At 47.3% G+C, this 21,570-nt stretch overlaps 1 protein-coding gene across 13 annotated transcripts in view; it reads left to right on the forward strand.

Moving 5' to 3' along the window:
* Window positions 1-21,570, forward strand: part of TCF3 (transcription factor 3) — a 117,598-nt gene that overhangs the window by 21,812 nt on the left and 74,216 nt on the right. The window contains exon 1 of one of the 13 annotated variants that reach the window (XM_039515245.1): window positions 3,275-3,406. The exons of the other annotated variants lie outside the window; for them this stretch is intronic. Within the exon in view, the coding sequence (XP_039371179.1) occupies window positions 3,352-3,406 (55 nt within the window). The 5' untranslated portion in view covers window positions 3,275-3,351. Of the gene's footprint in view, window positions 1-3,274; window positions 3,407-21,570 lie in introns of those variants that run through there. 13 annotated transcript variants of the gene reach the window in all.

The following is a 21,570-nucleotide window of genomic DNA, read 5'->3' on the forward strand; positions in this document are numbered from 1 at the left end:
GGAAATCGTATTCGTAACTTACAGTCATACTGATACCAGAGCTGTATGGTGACCAGGACTTAATACTCAGTGAGGGTAAATGCATGGTATTGTGTTTCAAGAAACTTTTAAAAAAAGGAAGAAAAAAATCCCCTCGCAGCCTCAAAATGCTCTTTATCAAAAATGAGGAAAAAGACATAAGCATTGAAAAATCACCTACCGAGTGTCATGTTTTTTTGTTTGTATTGTCACATTTTCAAGCTTTTCTTTGCAACCATGAGGTCTAAAGCCCATTATTTTTAAAGGAAAGATTGCCGTCTTGTTTAGAATACCATGTGCAGCCCTGTCAGCCCAATTCAAACCCTGCTGACGTGGGATTGTGTGTAAGTACTGTACATGTTGTGGGCTTGGGTCCTAAATTGGTAAAGATGTTGCCTAGCTAGTCTGGACTCTGGCCAGTCACCCCTGCTCCTGAGTCCCTGTACGATGGCTGTCTGAATAGACGATCATTAGATCATATGATCATATCGAATTCTGCTGTATTGCATAGGCAAAATTTTGCAATTGGCTCAGTGTCACAACTGAAAGCTTTCCAGGCTGACTGGGCTTCTTCCAAAAAGGGAAGATGGCTTTGGAAGGGGCCCAGCATGTCTGGCAAGCGTTTCTGCTGGACCTCAGTGCTGCTAATTTCAAATTCTGCATGCTCTGTAGGGGACCCAGCTCCAGAAAGCACACTGCGTGTACCTAAGTCACACCTACAGTTGTACCGGAATTCTTTATTTTAAATTCATCTGCAAAACTAAATTTAATTAAGTTAGTACTAGAGGGATATTTAACATGTGCAGAAGTCAGGATATTCAGAGTTATGGCAGGCTTAACTTGCTCACAGTGTGTGTGAGAAATATGCACAGAACAGAGGTGTCCAAACTTAATGACCCTCCGAACCACATACGACAATCTTCGGCGCCAGGGCAAACCTGCCGGGGCTTGGGGCTTCCTCCCTGTGGCGAGTTGGTCGGGCTAGGACCTTTAGCTGTGTGGGGAGAGGGGTCTCGTGGCTTCAGCCCTGTGGGAGGCAGCTGCTGCAGCGTGGGGCTCCAGGACTGCTCCTGCTGAAGCCCCAAACCCTGCTCCCCGCTGGGCAGAAGGCCTGAGCTCCTCTCCCCCCGTGTGGTAGGTCGATGAACGGGAAGGGGAAGGGGGGCTCCTTGAGCCACACTTTAACTGGGCTTGCGAGCTGCAGTTTGGCCACCCCGGCATAGAATTTAACACCTACACTGAGCTGTGTTTTACTCTGCGTGGCTTTTGCTGTGACATGGTTTAGAAATTTATTTTAATGCCTCCGAAAGATGCCGGTAAGAATTCCTTCTGTCACTGCATTGCCCAAAGTCCTCAGCCGGGCTCAGAACCTGCATTTTAAGGGCTGTACAAACACACAAGAAGTTATGTGCCTTCCCCAGTGAGCCCACAGCCTCCTTTGCAAGTTATTTTTTTTCATATATGTACAGAGGGGTGTATAACTATGGCTCTGAGAACCAATTTTTGAATCGGGCTTGTTAAATCCCCATCAGGAACGTACTGATGTCTGTCTGTCTCTCTTTTTAGTGTGTATGTAAAATGCAGCAGCACTCTGCTGAGCCACAAATCCTCACTGAAAGTGGATTTTGGTGCTTGCTGTTTACTGAATCACAGGCCCGTGGGGCTCTGATGGGGGATGTCACACCTTCTGTGGGCTAATGGGAGAGCATCAGATCACCCCACCACTTCCCCTGACACACAGTAGTTTCCCTCAAACCAGATTGGGTCACTTTAATTGGCTGCTGCTTCTCCTCACCCTGGCACTCACTAGTTTACATAGCTCCTCAGTCTGCCTTGACTTATTGTGAGTCTGCACCTGCACTTCAGGCAAGAATCCCTGGATTCCATCCTTCCTTGTTCTTGCTGAAGCTCAAAAGTCCATAATCCATAACTGGCCTCTGCATGGTTTGTCCGGATCAGAGGTTCTAATGCATGAAACCCATCTTCTGTGTTGCAAAGCAGTGTGTTTACATAGACTCTTTAGCTGCCTTGGCTACGCCAGATGCTTGCATATCAAGTTCTCAACCTGGTGGGTGGTGGTCACCCTGCCCTTTCCCACATTGCTAAATAATAGAGGAGTCCCAGCTAAATGGAGAAGGAGGTCCCTGATCTAGAGAAGAGCGTTGTGGTACAGAAAAGGTTCAGAAGCACTGCAGTAAGCTCTCTCTTCTGGAAGAAGGAAGGCTGGCTGCATTTCGGATACTGTTCTGTTCTCTATCCGTTCTCATACCATTCATCACCATAGTATCCGAGCGCATTGAGCAGTGTGACTAACATCTGTATAACTTTCTCTTCAGCTGCCAGGTCTTCCCCATGCCGTGAAGCATCACCATAGGCTAGAGCCTACCCCTAGGCCAGCTGGATGTATGCAGTTCTGGGAGGCTAGTGGGCGAAGGGGCAGCCTGCCTTGGGACGCCCTTTGCTAGGTCAATCCCTTTCCAGTGGAGAAAGCCGCTCGAAGCCACCCAAGTGAGTGCCCATCGGCTGCTTTGCACCCACTTCTCCACTGTTCATGACAGGCAGTGCAGGAGGCTTATTTCCCCAGAGCAATTAAAGTTTAAAAAGTGGCCACTGTTCGTTAATGTAACCACTGCTGGTGTTCAATAAAAGGTGGCACACCAGGGAATTGAAGGGCCCCCAGAGAGAGACCGTGAAGCAAACGGGAGGTAGTTCTAGTGTGTGTGGAGGGGTTGAGGGCGAATGGCAGGCATCTGTCCCTTGCCCTTCCCATACAGAGGGAGTTCCACAATACTTTGTCTTGATTAGCATATTAGTTTCAACAAGCTGAGCTCTATATGCCACAGAGGGGAGAAAAGGTACTGTACTCCTTCGGTGTTGACTTAAAATTTAATTAATTTTGTTGCCAAATGAGGCATGAAATGCAGTGTGAAATATATAGCAGCGCTGAATGCTTAATTGTGTGGGGACTGGAAAATGTAGCAAGCGCTGAGAGTAAGAGATTTACCTGAGGCAAATGTGGGCACGATGTTCTGGGGACGTTTTCTTTTGGGGCGCCGCTGAGCATCTGTCGACAGGCAGTGGTGCAGCAGTGCGAGCTCGGGTTGAAGTGTAGCCCAGCTGGTGATGGCCTTCCCATGCACTTAGTGAGAGCTTGAGTTACACAGCGAGTAGGGGGCTTGTCTACGTGGAGAAGCTATTTATGATTTCCTATTTGTATTGTAATGTCTAGGAGCGCCCGTCATGGACTGGGACCCCATTGTGGTAGGTGCTGTACAGAAATAAAAGCACAATAGCTATTGTGCATTAGCTCCCCATGGGGACCCCTGTTACTCCATGCGACGAGTGCCTTCGTGTGGGTCAGCTTCATCCGCTTCCAAAGTGGATCCAGGTACACTTCTACTCCACAGTAGCTATTTCACTGTGTAGATGAACCCTAGGGCTCCTGGGCAGTGCCAGTGACCTAATGCAACAGGGGTTGTGTGGAGCAGGTGCTGCATTTTGGTGGTGCTATCTTTGGGTGAGACGTTAAAGGAGGGGCAGGTTTGTTAAAGCTGCCAACGCAATTCACCAGGGTAGTATCTGGGCTAACTCTCACTTTAGTGGGTTTTAATTTACAAGACTAAACAGTTTTCCACCTTACTCTGATGCATACTGGGCAGTCTTGGTGCATGTGAGGTTGTGTTCTTATTTCTACATCTTCACAAGTACACGAGGTGCTGTACAAGCAGACACCGGCTTGCAGACTAATGCAGGGCTTGTCTGCATACAGATACTTGCTCAGTCTTAACTAAATGTATGTTTTTAAGCTGGTGCAACCCTCTATATGGAGACTTATTTCAGTCTGAGTGGCTTATTTCAGTTTAGCTAAAGTCAATTGGGAATAAGTTTAAACTAAACTCTTGAACAGAAATAAGTGGGCCCACACAAAGGGGTTGTACCAGTCTACTAATTTGGGCTAAAAACATACATTTGGTTAACCCACTGTGTGGACAGACTCTTATATTGGTTTGGTTTTGAGCAGATTTGGGAACAGGTTTAGGCTAAATTCGTTTTGGGTGTTTGTGCACAGCCTTTTGCACCAGTTTAACTAAATCGGGATAAACACTCACCAGAAGTTGTAAACTGGTGCATCTTGTGTATGTAGACGATGCTGAAAGTATTCTGTAGCGAATTCTGAGCTTAGGACTGGCCTTTTCTCTGTACTCATAGAAGGTAGATGCAGCAGACGCCCCTCCATGGATGTTGAGGGATTGGCATATCATCTAGGCTAGAGAATCTTGACAGATTGGTCTTTTTATGGGGACCCGGGGAAGGCCATAGAATTGGGTGTGTGACCTCTTCCCCCCCCCTCCCCCCGCTTGCTGCTTTGTGATGTACAAAAGTCATAGAATTTGGTGTGTCCTATTTTATATTAGAAATTCTGATCATGGCTGCCTTGAAAGACTTTATGGTGTTAGAGAGCTATTAAGAGAGCTAAGCAACGGGGGGGATGGTGCTTTTAGGCTGTCTAGAACTTTGTGGAGGTTTTTGACTTCAGTGCCTAACAGGCATTTTGGAGGGAGGATGTCTTTGCTGAAAACTCAGAGCCCCTTTTTGTCTAAGGAGGTCAAGTCCAGTGTGCACACTCTGAGATTCAGGGAAGGTCAGATATTCCTGTTGTTTTGAATGTAAAATAAGTAGAGAAAGGAAAAACGCACCTTAACCCTCTTGCGTTGCCTTTATATGCCCTAAAGACCTGGGGGGAGGGGTAAACCCACTTTTTAAAAGATTATCTTTAAATCCACCTTTAATTTATACTTAGAAATGAGATTGGGACCTCAGAGTTATGAACTAACCAGTCAATCGCACATCTCATTTGGAACTAGAAGTATGCAATCAGGTAGCTTCAGAGACCCCCCCCCTCCCCCCCCCCAAATAAAATAAAATACAGTACAGTACTGTGTTAAACTACTAAAAAAATAAAGGGAAAGTTTAAAAATAAAAGATTTGACAAGGTAAGGGAACTGTTTCTGTGCTTGTTTCATTTAAATTAAGATGGTTTAAAAACAGCATTTTTCTTCTGCATAGTAAAGTTTCAAAGCTGTATTAAGTCAGTGCTCAGTTGTAAACTTTTGAAACCACCATGTTTTGTTCAGAGTTATGAACAGCCTCCATTCCCGAGGTGTTTGGAACTCTGAGATTCTACTGTATAATTTTTTAAACAGCAGAATTTTTCCTGCAATCTGCTCAGGATATTTAACAAAACTTAAACTCATTTCAATATATTTAGGAGAAAAACTCATTGAAAAGTTTGGCAGGGGGATCATGAAAAATGTTGAAATCTTTGAAATTCTTTTAATTCTGCAGGTTTCAAAATGGAATGTGTTAAACACATTTCTCTACAGATTTGTGACTGTTTAAGTTTTATTGAATTTTTTTCAGGCCCCCGCCTCTAGCCTTTTAACTTACTTCCTGTACAACTCTGCTGCTTCTCAAAAAGTGAGGACGTTTTCAAAAGTTAGGAGTGCAAAAAGGAAAAAAATGAGAAGAGGAGGCAGCTCTTTTTACTTTGAACAGTTTTTTATAAATCCAACATTTTGTTGAATTTTTGAGCCGGTGGAAAAAAATCATTTGAAAAATTTTAACCTTTGAGAGGCATAAACTTAGATTTTCCAGGCATCTGTGCTTCTTCCTTTATCTTGTCTGCAGGACAGTGAGTGGCTTCCTGAAAACGGTACATATTTAACTCTAAAATGTAACCGACCAAAAATGGCATCCCCACGTTCCCTTGCTCCATGTGTAGTCAGACATGTCTGCTTTACTGTCCCAAAGTAAGTTTGTTACTTCTTTTGGCTCGGCACATCAATCAGAGCATGAGCTGCATCCTCTCTGGGTCACTGATCATTCCTTTACTGAGTTCCAACTGCCAGGCCCAATTCTACCAAGAAGCAAACCCCAGTGTTTCTAAGGGGAGTATCTTTATGATCTGTGACGGTGCACAGCAAGAAAGAATGCCTGGGATCTGGAAACTGAGCTGTGAGTTTGCAGGAGTGTCAGATTCTCTGTGAAAGGCAGGTGCTGCGCAGTATAACACTGGACTCTCACGAGGCTGTTGTTAGAGTTGCTTTCCTGAATAGAACCCAGGTTTCCGAGATTTTCCTACCAAATGTTCCTGGTTGGACTGACTGTACATGTTTTTCTGAATTGTAGTATTGAATGCACACTGCCTTGATTCTTCCCTGTGGGTGGAGAGGTAGAATTCCTACCTTTACCTTTCTCCTTTGCATCACAGATTTTGTGGTCTGAAAAACCCTCCTTTCCGTGGTGGGTGAAGATTCTGCACCTGATGTAGGTGACATGTCAAAAACTATGGCAAAAAATGGGCCAGCATCCTGCCTAAAAAGGGAGCGAGTGGGCTTCAGTTCTAGCACGCTTGCAGATCTCCATGGGTGCGATAGGCTGCCTAAGCTAAAATGGATCCTGTAGGCAACCCATCAGCAGAATGGCAGCTTCAATAGTTAAGAGCAGAAGCTCTGGAAGGAGAATTCAGAGTTTTGCCAATTGCCTTTTCACCTGCTGGATTGTGCCAATATAGCCTATAGCCCTCTAATGCGCCTGTTCCCTTCCCATCACTAAATACGTGGGAGACAGTTAGGGGGAGGGTTGACCTGTCTTAACCACATTTTTCCATGGTCTTGTTCATTGGTCAAGTACACAGTTGCTTCCTAGCATAGGGAAAACATGGAGTTGCCAGTCTCTCTACCTCTGTGGGGGGTTTTTTAAGTGAGGGGGTCTCCCTTCCAAAGGCTTGTTAACGCCCTATTAACATTGTTATACAAAACAGCAGTATACCATTTAATTAGGAAAAATAAGTACTAACCTCCACCATATGTTGCTCTTCTCCTGATATTTGCATTTGAAAGTCCAACTGAATTTCAATGTGGAACTGGATTTTGTCCAAATGAATGGCCTCCAAGTCTGGTGTTTTGTGAGGAGATAAATGTACATTCCGATCAAATTTGGTGTCTTGGGTTTTTTTAAATGTATTTAGCAAGAGCTCCTTGTTCCTGCAGTTGCAGCTCAGTGTCTTGCACTTTTGCTCTCAACCCTCAAACTAACTTGTCTAGCTGTGTGGCCATCCCTGCCTTCTCCAAAATGCAGAGAGACAAGTCTGAAGGGAGGAATTTACATTTTGAATTAAGCGGGGCATTTTCAATAGCAAACTCCCTTCTAGCAAAACGAACGTCCCGGCTACTACGAGTCCTGGCACCTTTGATTTCCAGCATTTTCTTGATTTTTTTTGGGGGGGTGAGCAGGAGTGAAAGGCCTAATCTGCGTTACTCTTTTCTTCCCACCATTTGCTGTAGCAACAGCCGGAGCAGTAATGCAGGGAGCCACTGGACCACCTTGTATTCTAGACCTGCCCTGAGCCCAGGACTGGACAGTATGTCTGTGCTAGTAGTACCCACTCTGCTAGCGCTCCTGCTGGTGCAGCTGATGTAGTGGGACACTTGAAAGCAAGCCTAGCTTAGACGCTCCCGGAGTGTAACTACATTGGCAGTGCTAGCTTGAGGAGCTCTTTGCATAGTCCAGAGGCCAGATGGTCTGTTTGTCACCTGAGAGGAGGGATGGTCCAGTAGTTAGTGTACAAGCCTAAAATTTGGGAGACACCAGTCTACGTCCCGCTCTGCGACAGACTTCTTGCGTGACTTGGGCAAGTCACTTTAGCATCCGTGTCTCAGTTTCCTGTCTGCAGAAGGTGAATAGCAGCACCTCTCTACCTCACAGGGCGGATAAAAGCATTTAAAATTGTGAGGTGCTTGCATACTACAATGATGAGGGCTATATGAGTTCCTAAGATAGTTGCAACATTGATTTAAAGGGTTTTAAAGTCCCTACTTCAGTTGAGGGATATATATAAATAAAAAGTGTTGGGTTTTTTTTATTATTGTTGTTTTTTACCGTAGTGACCTTTGTCTTCAGCTGAATAGTGGATTTTTCTCGTCTCCAGGGACAATTAAACCAAGTAGACTAGGTCCCTGTTTTACATTTTGAGGTAGCAAAAGGACACACAAGATTGTTACTGACCTTTACTTCGCTTATTTGGCAAATAGCTATTTAACTAAAAAGAGTTCATTTCACATCCTGATTCATTTCACCCCCTTTGCTTCTGACTCTTGCTTCAGAAAAATATTGTGAGAGTCCTGGGGTGTATCTTATGTTTTTGGGGGTGGAATTGGTTGTCCCATTACCTGAATCCCTCTCTCTTGGCCACTCAGAGATCAGCTCAATCTTTAAGACAGTTTTTTGGGGGTTTTTTGTTTTTATGTCTTAATGCAGCTGAACTAAAATGATTACATTACCAGACGCAGATAATGGAATTACAAGTCAGGAAGCACAAGTTGAAAAGTATTTATTTAAAAAAAAAAAAAAAAAAGGCAAGTGACATATATCCAGTGTCTGAAAGGATAGCTGGGAAGACCTTTCTCCCATGACTCTTGCACGAAGATATCTCGCTATTACTGCTGCTCAGTGTTGTTCCTGGATGATCTAGCTCTTCATATGGGGGTTGAGGAAGGGTAGTTCAGTGCTTAGGCCAATTGCCTGGGACTTGGGGGAAACTCCGGTTCAGTGCCCTGCTCTGCAACAGGCGTCCTGTGTGACCGTGGGCAAGCGTTTGCCCAGGGATAAGACTGATGGGTGGCCTGGGTCAGCTGACTCTGTCTGGCGCGGTTCAGGCTGCAGGGCTAAAATGGCTGTGTAGGTGTTCAGGCTTGGGCTGGAGCCCAGGCCCTGGGAGGAATAGACCCAGAATAGCACTTTCTGACCTCACCGGGGAGAGGCTAATTACAGTAAAGGTGCTGAGGGGCTCAGGTACTACAGGGGTGGGGTGGGGGTTAAATAGATAAACAGCACTTGGGAACTGGGTTTGGATGCTTGCATGTCTATCAGGTGCCCATCCAGCGCCATCCCAATGGAGATGTGCAGCACGAGCCAATGTGTGTTGGCTCTACTAGGCTGGATATTTATTTTCATAGTTCAGTGGACCAAGATGGAAAACAGATCACAGCGGTACTGCCAAATTCTACTGCAACGGTAATTTCCTTTCTAAAAGGAGAAGGATGTTGCGGAGTTAGTGGCTTCCCATTATTTTCACCATTCTGAGCACTTTCTTGTAGTGGTCCCAGAGTGTCAGGCTGTGTGGTCTGTTTTGGTTTGAAATGGCTTTGCTTTGGTATTGTAAATACACCATTGGAAAGTGACTGTGTGTCTGGCCCCCTCCAATGTTTGCACTCTAGTAGTGCAGCCATCCAGATGCTGCACAGGAGTATAGCATGGGCCGATTAACGTGACCAGAAGTGCTAACGTGTGGTGTTCAAAGTGGCCATTAGCCATCACAATTTCTGTCTCCTTCGCTTCCCCCTGCTTCTCGTAAGACGTTGGATAGCTAATGACATCATTGTCCATTTAATAACGAGACTCGTTGGAACAGTAGCATGGCCCTTTGTGTGTAATTTGTCCTTGTTTGGGTATGTTGTAAGAAAGGTAGTGAGTCACTTTCCATTGAGCCGGTAGTTGTCCTGCTCCTCTCGTGTGTTTGTGTTGTGTATCCAGCAGAATTATTTATAACTTAGCCAGCATCCCGGGTCTATTGTTTCAGTAAAAAGCAGGAATGACTAGATGACTTCCTGAGATTTTTTTCACCACCCCCTCGTTTTTTTTTTAAACCCTGCTTTTCCTTCCAAGTATTATATACGCCAGTTGGATGCTTCCCGCCATCCCCCCTTGACTGTGCATTTGGGCTGTTGACAGTCCCGCTGCTGGTGTTGCTTTAATTCTGAAAAGCCTCCCGAGTCAGGCAAAGGTGGGAAGAATCCCTACAATGAATTACAAATACACAGGCCTGGCTATAATTGGCTCTCACCGTGAGTGGAGCCAGCGTGACAGGCGCTAAGCTATAATGCACGGATCCTACAGTCTCGGGTCTCCAGCCGTGCTGTTAATTGGAGGGGTTAGCTCCCACGCTCTTGTAAAAGGAAGTATCAGGAGCTGTTTTGTACTTTAAAAACTTCTGGATAGTAGGCATTTGAGGTAGGAAGTTACCTCTGTGCACAGCACTGGAACGAAGGTTACGCAGCATTTAAGTCCTCCCCCTTTGTTATTTTGAGGGCTTAATTGGGATGTAGGTAGTGCACAGAGTTAACGGGCCTCCTGTATTGGGGAGGAATGTCTCCTCCTGTGAAGGACAATTCTAGCCCCCATTGAAGTGGCACCAATTTTAGCCAGTGTGGGATTTGGCCTTGAGAACGTTGAGAATGGGATGGGCATAAGTTAAAGCAGCCCCCCAGTTCCTCTTCTATCTTCTGCGCTTCCTTTCCAGCGGCACCCCTATGTGACATGTCAAGTTACCCATTTTGTGCATCTGCTGCATGCCCAGTCAGTGCAAGTGAAGTACTTTTGGCCCTTCCACCCTGTTTTGTGACTGGCTGATACCCAACCTGCAGCTTACACCAGTGCTTATCCCGGGTGAATTTGTGACCCGTGAGAAAGCAGCGAGTCCTTCATGGCTCTGTTTTGTTTTGTGCCCAGAAGAAGGGACTTTGTGCCAAATCTCCTCCATGGTGGTGTCCTCAAATAGTCAATCAAGCAAACTTACTTTTCTTTGTCTTCACTCCCTCTTCTTTCTGCTTCCCCTTTCCCAGCTTATGTGATACAGCATTTATCCAGGGTAATTTCATATATCCAGACACAATGGTCTTCCTCTTTGTTCTAAGACACTTCCCTCTGGAAGTCAGTGGACAAAGACTCTCCAGGCATAATAGGGGTATCAGTGTGGGATGGAGGTTTGTTTTGTAAACTCTGCACTTTCTTGTGATCCATTTGGAAAGTGCCTGTTGGGTAAACATCTTTTGAGAACTATCAAGAATCAGAACAATGCCCAAGATCCCATCTGTGCACGTGAAACCTTGATGTTAAAATGGCTTACGTCCCCATCCCTCCTGTCCCCCCCAATATATTTTTAAATTGAAGAGTAAAACTGTAACATGAAAATGATTTGAATTCCTTGTTCTGTTGCTGACTCTTTTGGATACCTCGATGGGATCCCTTCCTTGTCCTCATGCTCTCTTTTCCCTGTCTCCTTCTTTGCTGATGTAGCAATCAACCTCTGGTGTTAGGGTGACTGGGATACAGGTCTGTGTTATGCTTGTGAAACAGCTGAAGAGGAAGAGAGAACACCTCGGTCTGCAGAAGTTTTCTCGGTTTCTGTTACTTTGGAACACAAAACTTTACACTTGGTTATTTTTAAGTTATTGTTTTAAGCCTAGATAAATGCAAGCCTTTGCTTGCCCTTTTACCCTCGTAAAGTATTTTCCTAACTTGGGCAGCTCCAGACCACTCCACTGGGGATAGGAGCAGCATTGAGGGTGTAGAAAGCTTCATTATTCTGCATTTACTTCACCTCCAGTTTCAAAGCCCAGAAATGTGGCTTTTCCAGAATTGACTGGTTCCGCAGGGAAACCTGAAGTTTATCCAAGCAGAATTCTGGACTTTGAAAACGTTGCAGTGTTCACACGCAAAATCAGCTTTGAGTGGAAAATGGGCCTTTGAATTTTGTTGGGAATAGTTTTTTGCACACTTGTAATATCCCGTTTTCCTTTTCCAAATGCCTCCCTAAGCAGACCATCAGGAATCTGCCACAGACCTGGGGCTATCGTGAAACTCCTAGACAAATCAGAACTGATCTGTCTGCGAGGTGGCAGACAACCAGGCAGTTGGAGAGCTTGTGCTGATGGAGCCCCCTGGTTCTCAGCACATTTGTGCTCTTGCTAGAAGAAATTTGGTCTCTTCCTGCACTAGTTTTATTATTATTATAGCACCTCAGGCCTCCAGTTTTCTGGGTGCTGCGCAGCACATTGTGGGCGTCCATGCTCCAAAGAGTTGATAGTGTAAACAGACAATGGCTGGGAGAGGAATTGGGGGCACAGAAAGGGAACGCAGTGACTGCCCAAGGCAGTGGTCGGGAACAGGTGGCCGCGGGGGGCCATGCCTGCGGACGGTCAACGTCAGCAGAATGTCTCAGGGCCCACAAACAGATTGCCCTAATGGGCAGCCCGCATGCAACCCACCGCTGGCTCAAGGCCATGAGTATGGCAGAGGTAGGAATAGAGCCAAGGTCTCCTGAGTGCCTAACCTATCAACTGCCCTGCCTCCCCATTACGTAGGGTTTTTATTCTCTCGGTGTTTGCTTCTCTTAGCCTGGGGAATTCTGGCCTTGGGAGATGGTACCGAAGAACATTAGGGTAATTCCCTCTGCTTTGTGGCAGGACCAGTCCATTACTTACCAGCTCTTCTCGTAGTCCAGGAGTTCCATGATGCATCCGCATTCCAGATGTGTGGTGTGTGTTAGGCTTAATGCCATCACTGGTTTCTGTTCTGTTCCATGCAGCTTCACAAACTTTGGTGTAAAGTGTCTCTCCCCCAGCACACCATTTCCCTGGAGCAGGAGGAAAAGCTCAGCCTGTATGGCATTGAATTCCCTTTTCCTGCCACTCCTCAAGTTTATGAAACAAAACAAACAAAAAAGAGCGAGAGCATTGACTTGTATTTCCCAGTCTGAGGGGGACCTCACCTTAGCACCCTGGGGTATGTTTTAGGTCTACGCAGCAAGTGGCAACCTGCAGCAGACTCCGGGCTCGGGCTCTGAAGCACAGTTGCCAATTTTCATGTGGTAAATAAGCAACCCCAACTTTCACAATAAGCCAAAAATCAAGCTAATCCCATTTCAAAACAAGCCAGTCCCTAAGAACCCCAACACTCTAGGTGACTAGATTTCCCCCCCCCCCCCAGCAGGCAGTCTGTCTCTGAGGTGGGCCTGTTGAGCACAACCTCCCCCTCCCCCCCTTGCTCCTGCTTACTGGGCGCTGATTTAAAAATAAAAAAGATAACAAGCTGCTACAAGCCAACCAAGCAACTCACAAGCCAATTAAGCCAAAAACAAGCCCAATTTCTGCATTTTTTCCCATAGGTTTGGCATGTCTGCTCTGAAGTGGGGAGGGAAGAGGCGGCTTCAGAGCTGGAGCTTCAGCCTGAGCCCGATGTCCACGCAGCTGTTTTCAGTGCTGTAGTAGCGTGTATCCAACTCCGAGGAGCTGGCTCTGCTCCCTCAGGCTGTGTGGACATACCCCTTCTCCTGGGGTTTAGCACCCTTGTCTCCATCCTGGCAATGACAAATGGCACGGAAGCATCTGAAATGAGAACAAAAGTGCTAAATTTTACTGCTCTCCTGGGGCCGCTCAGAAGCCAAGTTTATGAGCAGAACTTCTGCCCTTTACAAGCTTTTGTTTTTAAAAGGGTTTTTAAAGTCAAACCCTTAGGACTGGTGCTTCTTACCCAAGAAAAGACTGAAAGAGGAGACTGTTCTGAGTGCTAGGTATAAAGATTCATGTTGCCACACCCTAGCGTGTGAAACCTTCAGGAGAATGAATAGTCTCCTCCATGCTTAATGGAAGCAGAAGGATATATTTGGGGTAAATAATTGTGAACATGCCTACGCAGGCATTTGAGGGATAACCTCTGTCCCTTTGTTCTGTGCAAAGGGAGGCTGTGTTCAGTTCTCCTAGGGTCTCTTCCTAGCTTTGCCTCAGACGTTGTGTGATCTGGGGCATGTCACTTCACCTCTCTGTTTCTCAGTGGTTTGAGCATTGGCCTGCTAAACCCAGGGTTGTGAGTTCAATCCTTGAGGGGGCCATTTGGGGATTTAGTTGGGGTTGTTCCTGCTTTGAGCAGGGGGTTGGACTAGATGACCTTCTGAGGTCCCTTCCAACCCTAATAATCTATGATTCTATATAACCATTTTAGGTTAGAATAATATTTCTCTCTCCAGGGGGAGGGGGGTTGCTGAGGTTTAATTAGCATTTATAAAGTATTATGAGAGCCGTAGATAAAGGTGCTATAGAAGGCAAACCAATTAACAGCAGCCAAGACTCTGTGTCAAGGCAATACGTTGTGGCATCAGGGGAGGCCCATATATCGTTGGGTGGATGTGCTGTTTTTAAAGAGAGACCCCTTGGGAATGGTGCATTGATGCTGCGGACTTCACAGGTCATTCTCTTGGGGGGGGGGGCGGTGGGGTCAAACCCTGATTGGGAGGGTCTGTAAAAGGGATACATCTTTAAGGGAATGGCTTCCGGAGAAGGGAGTGTAACTGGAGATGCCGGGTGGGATTTTCAAAGGCAGTTAATGTTACCCTGAGGCTGCGGGCAGGGTTTTACCATTAACTGCAACGGGAGCAGAGCTGGGGCAGTTCATGTATGCAGATCCCCGCCCCCTGCTAACACAGGAGTTTCATTCAGGATTGCCTGGTCATGGCTACAATGCACATTTCTCAAACAGTTCCAGGGGCTTTAGCTAAGGGTGTCTAGAGGCTGGGCAGCTTTCATAGTTCCCCACATGACAGCAGCCCAACATATGCAGGGAAGGAGGAATTTGTCAATCCCAGAACATTCCTGGGGTGGGACAGAGGAGCACTTTCTGCGGCTAGTAGGAGGGGCAGGGATGTGGCTGGGGCAGGTTAACCACTCTGCAGCAGCACTGACTGCTAGTTACTGAATGGATGTGGCATCCAGTGCCAGCTGTTTTGGGGCAGATTCTAGCCGGGTGTCTGGCAGCACTGACTTTTGGGAGAATGTTTGAAAAGATAATTTTAGCTGATAGGTTAAAACTCTGCTCTTAAGAACAGCCACACTGGGTCAGACCAAAGGTCCATCAAGCCCAGCATCCTCTCCTCTGACAGTGGCCAATGGCAGATGCCCCAGAGGGAATGAACAGATAGGTTATCATCAAGTGATCCATCCCGTCACCCAATTCCAGATTTTGGCAGACAGAGGCTAGGGACACCATTCCTGCCCATCCTGGCTAATAACCACTGATGGACCTATCCTCCATTAATCTATCTAGCTCCCCTTTGAACCCTGTTATAGTATTGGCCTTCACAACACACTCTGGCAAGGTCTACTTGTCAGATTTAGGGGAGAGGTTGATTATAAAGCTGTAAATCTGATGGCATTTTCCCCTGCTCTGTGTACAGCTTGGTAACCACGGTCTGATTTTGTATTTGGGTGAAGGGTTTTAGCACTATTTTATGTACACATGCTCCTGTTCTGGGAACAAATTGTATCATCTGCAAGAAAGCTCCTCTTTTCCTCCTGCTTCCGTGCTCTCTCCACTTAAATATCTGTCCCCTTTGAAGAAATATGCCGTGTTTGGTGCGGTACTGGGGGTGAGGGGGAGTTGTCTACTAGGGAGCTGGTTATTTAATGGAGCTTAATTGATGGGTTAGGGCTCCTTCAGTATACTGGCCAACCTGGTTAGCCCGTAGCTGGCACTGTTAATTGCTGGAGGAGTTTGTGGCTAATTTAACTGGCCATAGATTTATCCGTTCCTTAGAGATTGTCTATGAAAGAAAGTTGCAGGAGTTTAATTTAAACAGGTTTAAAAACTGAATTAAACTGGTGCAAAACTCTGCAGTGGAGTGGTTTATTTTAGGAGTGGTTTATATCAGTTTAGTTTTAACTCGGTAAGAAACCACCTTGGTGAGAGACACTTTAAAACCAAAATAAGGCTTCCTATGCAGTATTTTACACTGGCTTAACTAAATTTGTTGAAAAGGTCACACCGTTTAGTATAAAGTGGTGCAAATGTATATCTAGACAAGGCCTTGCACTGTTTGCCCTCAGAAAATGGAGCATCCCATCTTGGATGTCAGGAAAGCACAGTGTGGCTTTGTGGGTACTATGTAATAGATAAGCTGTTCTGCATGCATTAATAAGGGTATAGGTAACTGACAATTTTCTTTAATCCTTGATTCATCTTCTAGCCAGCAGACTAAATCTAAAGGCCAGAGGCCACCATGAAAAATCAGAGATGGCCACCAGAAAGGTCCCGGTGCTGCAACATCTCTGCTGTTGCTGCTCATTGCTTTCCTTTGCAGCAGCAAAATGAAATGTTAGAGGTTGTCGATTTAACTGCTGCACTTGGTTCTGTATAGCAGTAGTGAGACAGATAATCATATTAATGTCACTTGTCTTCTGCTTGGGAGAACTCTGAGCCACAGCTGAGGCACTGGAGCTGACAGTAGACTCCGGAAGACAGCACTACATTCCTGGGCTTTTGCTTGGTTCACATTTGGAAAGTTTCCATTGCAGCACTAAGGCTAGAAAATTACTTTTATTTTAAAAGGGGCTCTCTGCATTCTAAAAACCTTGCGGGGGTGGACCTGGTTACAAACTGTCTTCCCTCAGTGTTGTTCAAATGCAGAAGGGGGTGTTCAGCACCCACCAGCCACAGCTGTTTGGTGGCTGCTGGGAGGCGCTTGGGGGAGGGCGGAGAGCAGCGAGTGGCTGGCAGGGATGGGAAGAGGTGGAGGGAGGGCAGGGCCTCCAGCGAGGGGGCGGGGCATCAGAGCAGAGCAGGGGTGGAGCGTCTACTGGGAAAAATAAGTCAGTGCTTATGTGACAACCTGAATTTTTACTCGGGGGATGGGTGGGTGGGTGAGGGCTGTGGGATGTTTAATTTTTTTAAAGTTATAGTGTGCAGTTAAGAACAAAAGACACTTAAGCTGAATGTCGGGGAAAACTTCCTAATACTGAAGCTTACCCAGACAGCTTTATTAGCTTTCTGTAGAAAGAAGTGTTATCGCCTGTCTAGACAAAGCACTAGAAAATACAACATACTGTGGGGAAGAGAGATGGACTAGATAATCTAATAGGTCTCTCTTTTTGTCTCTAACTTGCTCCAGTGAATAGTGCTGATGACTTGTGTGAATTTCACTTAAAGGACTTAGGCCGGTTAGCATATTTGGGTGTTTATGCATGTTTAGCAGCTCTGCAAAATAGACGACTCCTGTTTCACATGCAGGGCTGCGTTGTTTGCCCAAAGACAGCTCAGTGGGGCGCAGTTTGTTCCAATTCCCGTTGTAATATTTCATTGAATGTAGTTCTTTCTCTTGCGAATGCTTTCGTGTGTTGGTCTTGCTCTTCCCACAGCAGGAAAATAAAGCCCCTTTTTTAATAGCTCTTCCACAGACAGGAGCTCTCTTGAGGAACTGCCACATCAAATTTTTTTTTTTTAAAGGAAATTTTAAACCAAAGAATCTAGCCCTGATGGGACTGAACTGTTAAGCACTGATACTAAAAGCTGCACATAGGAAGGGCACAACAATCGCTTTCATTGGTTCTTGAAAACCCAGGAACTATGCTACATATTCTTGAGTGCTATTTACTGGCATTTTATCTGTAACTACTATTTACATATATACAGAGCGTTCCTATAACGTTAACTGCTTGGATGAGTGGGGAGGACCTTGAAAAGACTCATGAGCAGGGAGGGCGCTATGTGGTACGAGCTAGGAGAGCACTGACCACACAGACTCGTATAGTTCGGCAGGAGTAGGCAAACTTTTTTGCCCGAGGGCCACATCTGAGTGGGAAAATGACATGCAGGGCCGTGAATGTAGGGCTGGGGCAGGGGATTGGGGTGCGGGGGGGGGGGTGCGAGGTGCAGGAGGGGGCTTGGGGCAGGGGGTTGGGGTGCAGGCTCCAGCTGGACGCTGTTTACATTGAGCAGCTATGGGGTGGCAGCGACGTGCAGTGGGGCTAAGGCAGGCTCCCTGCCTGCCCTAGCCCCATGCTGCTCCAAGAAGTGGCCAGCATTTCCAGCAGTGGTTCCTGGGGGTGGGGTGGGGCAGACAGCTCCCCTGCATGCTGCCCTGGCCTGTGGGTACCACTCCCCTTGGCTGCGGTTCCCCGTTCCTGGCCAATGGGAGCTCTGGGAGGCGGTGCCTGCAGGTGAGGGCAGAGCACGGAGCCCTCCCCCCAACCCCCCTAGGGGCCGCAGGGACATGGTGCCGGCTGCTTCCGGGAGCAGCGCAGGGCCTGGGCAGGCAGGAGTCTGAATCTGGGCCGTAGTTTTCCCTCCCTAGTTCACAGAGAGGTTCAGGCCCTGCTGTGGCTTTTAAATGGTGCTGATAAACCTATGAAAACGTTGTCTCCTTGCTTGCGTGCTTTTGGGCCCCCAGTGGGTTCCCTGTCCTGAAGCATCCCATGTTAATGCTTTTCCAGGGAAGCTGCAGGCAGTCCGGCTGGAGCTGAAGTGTAAGTCTCTGCCTGCTTGACATGTTAATCCACCCACTTGATGGGCTTGGGTTCCACAGAATTTTAAGTTTTCGCTTTTCAGCGGAGCTGTTGGAGGAAAACCCTCTGAGTTTGGACGTGACCTGATGCAGCTGGATGGCCTGGGATGTGTTGCAAAGAGCTCTGTTTGTCTCGGTGAAATGCTAACTCTGGAACCCAAAACAATGGGTTAATTTGCTGGTGGTTTTAGCAGACACAAGCTGCTAGCACTTAACCTTAACTCTGCCAGTGTCTCTCTTGGCTGTAGTGTTTGAATATAGAGGGATAAAATAACAGCCAGCTCATGTCTAGCTCCTTTCATCCATAGATCTCAAAGCACTTTAGAAAGGGGGGCTTTCATTATTCCATTTTACAGATGGGGAAATTAAGGTACAGAGGGGAAGCGACTTGTCCAGGGTCACCCAGCGGGACACCTGTAGAGCCAGGAATAGAAGCCAGTTCGCTTGAGTTCCCAGCCCAGTGCTCTAGGGATAAAGGTGTCTGTTTACAGCAGCAGTGTGCAGACTTTTCCTGTCCTGCTTCCCCACCATTACTGCACAGCCAAGGCTTCCTCAGCAGTGGAGCTTGGGCTGCAGGCGGAATTGGGGCTAGAGGCAAAGTGGGGCTGGGGTTGGGGGGCGGAGTGGAGCTGGAAGCATGGCACCCCCTCCCTGCCCCCATGGGGCACCCCCCAAATGTTCTAGGGGTGCGCCCCACAGTTTGGGGACCACCGGTTTAAGAAAGAGCTGCAAAGCCGGCTTCACCTTGCTTGATTATTGGTGCCTGGGCCCTTCCTTCAGCTCAGCCTGGGCCCTGGCAGTGAACGAAATGAGCCATCGCTGGTCTCCATGCTCCTTGGTTATGGGCTGTATTCTACTCGCTGAGCATAAAATTCCTGCTGAGAGCAGTGAGCGTCTGCTGCGAGTTGAGAGTGAGACAGCTTTAGCGTCACATCCCCGACCCACGTCAGAAATGTCATGTGGCCCTCTGTACTGAACGAATTTAACAACTTTGCCCTGGAGGTTGAGGCCTAGAGTGCAGATCAAGATGGAGGGAGGATGAGGCCCCCTGACAACGTGTGCTAACAGACTGTTGATTTTCCTCATCTACTCAGGTCCACAGATCCATTATGGTGGGGTCTTCAACCAGTTCTGGAGGCTAGAGCAGACTTGCCTGGCCCTGGGAACAGGGCCCTGGCTCTCCACTGCTGCCGGCTTGCAGTCAGTCCCAGACCCTCCCTGCTGCAGAGCAGAAACTGAAACCAAAAAGAGCTGCTTCTCCGTTCAGCCCCAGAAAAAATTAGCACCTAGCTGAAAGTGACCCCGGGGGGTGAGTGTGTATTACTCATTCCTCCCTGTGCCCCCAATCCCCAGAGGGTACGAGTCTGTTACAGCCCCAGCTGCAGAACCTAGCTCTTCCGCTCAAGTTGTAGCGACGCTGGCTTTGAGCTCTGGAGGTCCATGTTTCGATCCCTAGTGTTGGCCAGGAGGGCGAGGCCTCCGTTCTGTTTATCTGCCCCAGCGGCTTGCGCCCGAGAGTGCAGCATCGCAGGTGAGCCCAGAAAGGAGGCCAGGCCTGCCCTGTAGTGACTCCTCTGCACCCTTTGGAATAGCGCTGGAGATGTTTTTTGTCTGGTGCAGTTAGGAGCTGAGACCTTCTGACAGGGTTCACCTGGGCTCTCCTCCCTCCCTGTGTCAGATGTCCTATGTCCCACCCTCAGCCTCCTGGGGGAGAGGGCCTAAGCTCTCTCAAAGCCAGAGCAAGCCCATAAGCTCTCATTGATCAGAGGGCAGACTTCCCTGTCTCATAGGCTACTGCAGGAGAAAGGAGTTCCTGAGTGGCCTCATGGAGGCTCAGGCGGGCCAGGGGATAGGCCATGGCTTGGTTTGTGCTTCTCCTGTCTGTCTCAGGTCACTCCTTTCTTGGGTTCCCCGGAGTCTCCGGTGGATTTGCAGGATATATCTACACTGCAAAGGGAAACCCATGGCACCAAGTGTGAGACCGGGTCAGTTGTCGTGGGCTTGGGCTGCAGAGCTAAAAATAGCAGTGCAGATTCTCCCCATGCTATGGCCAGAGGACCCCCCCCCCCACATCCCTCCGCTGGGTTTCAGAGCTCGAGTGGGAATGTCTACCCTGCTGTTTTTAGCCTCGCTGGGCTTTGATCCGGGCTCTGAGGGTTTTTCTTTGCAGCATAGATGTATCTGTAGAGCCCTCGTTCAGGCCCCTGAAGGAAATGTCAGCATGTTTCCTCTCTCAGTTCATTGTCTCGCTTGCCATCTCCTCCCCTTGAAGAGTACAGTGGCTGGGAGCGTGGTCTATGCCTAATGCTATACCTGGCATGTGGAAAAAATGGTCCCGTGGGCAGATCTGGCCTTTGAGGTGTCGATTCAGCATACCAGGCAGTCGTGTAAACTACATGGTGTCAAGTATCAGCGGGTAGCCGCGTTCATCTGTATCTGCAAAAACAACACGGAGTCCGGTGGCACCTTAAAGACTAACAGATTTATTTGGGCATAAGCTTTTGTGGGTTAAAAAAAAGTGAGTTTGTTTTTGTGTAAACTACATGCCCTCCTCCTGCGTTACTGACCTGTTTCAAAGAGCAGTGAATCCTCCAGCTCTCCCCTTTCAAGGTGGTCAGCCAGCAGTAATGTGAGGGTCCGCAAGACCAAAAGGGTTTGTTGCTCATGCCAAGGGCCCCTCTCTGAGGACAATAGTACTAGGAGAGCAGGTAAAATCACATGCATCTAGGAGGGTCTACCAGGTGGCCGTGTGACTAGTTGATTCACTCATCTTGAGTTCTCCAGGTTAAATAGAATCCTTGGGTTTGAGGGAAAGGTGCTCTCTCCATCCTGAGTGTAAAAGAATGGCGTTGGATGGTTTTCTTCCTTCTCTGGCTACTTGCTGCTATTAAAACAACACTGAATGGACCTGTGGACTTTAGTGCACAAGAGAACAGAAAAAAATCTGTTGGTGCTTGCCATGAAAACTGCCTTTCTCCAAGGAGAGTGTCCACAGATCTGGCTTATTCCTGTGCAGGTTGTTCTGTTAGAAATTGAGAGCTTATATGGCTTTTGATTCAATTAAGAAACGTTGAAGTTTCTGTTAGAGCAGTTACGTGCTGCAGAGCTTATCTGTCTGGCATTGAATTGTACTGGAAGTGAATTCCATAATTCACTGACCAGGCCAGGTATCCTTTGCTGTTTTGAAGTTCTTGCAAAATGCATCGGTCTTTAGAGGCTGTGTCACACACCTTCTTTCCAGTGGCTGATAGATCTGGTTCTGCCTCTAAAGCAGCATATATGCTGAATGAAGACCCTGCTGTTGCAGATCTGTAGATTGGTGGACCTTGTTACTTAGAGGAATTTTTCAGGTAAGCGCAGATAAAAATGTTTCTATTCTGATG

This window comes from Mauremys reevesii, linkage group 26 (genome assembly GCF_016161935.1).
Source record: "Mauremys reevesii isolate NIE-2019 linkage group 26, ASM1616193v1, whole genome shotgun sequence".
NCBI lineage: Eukaryota > Metazoa > Chordata > Testudines > Geoemydidae > Mauremys > Mauremys reevesii.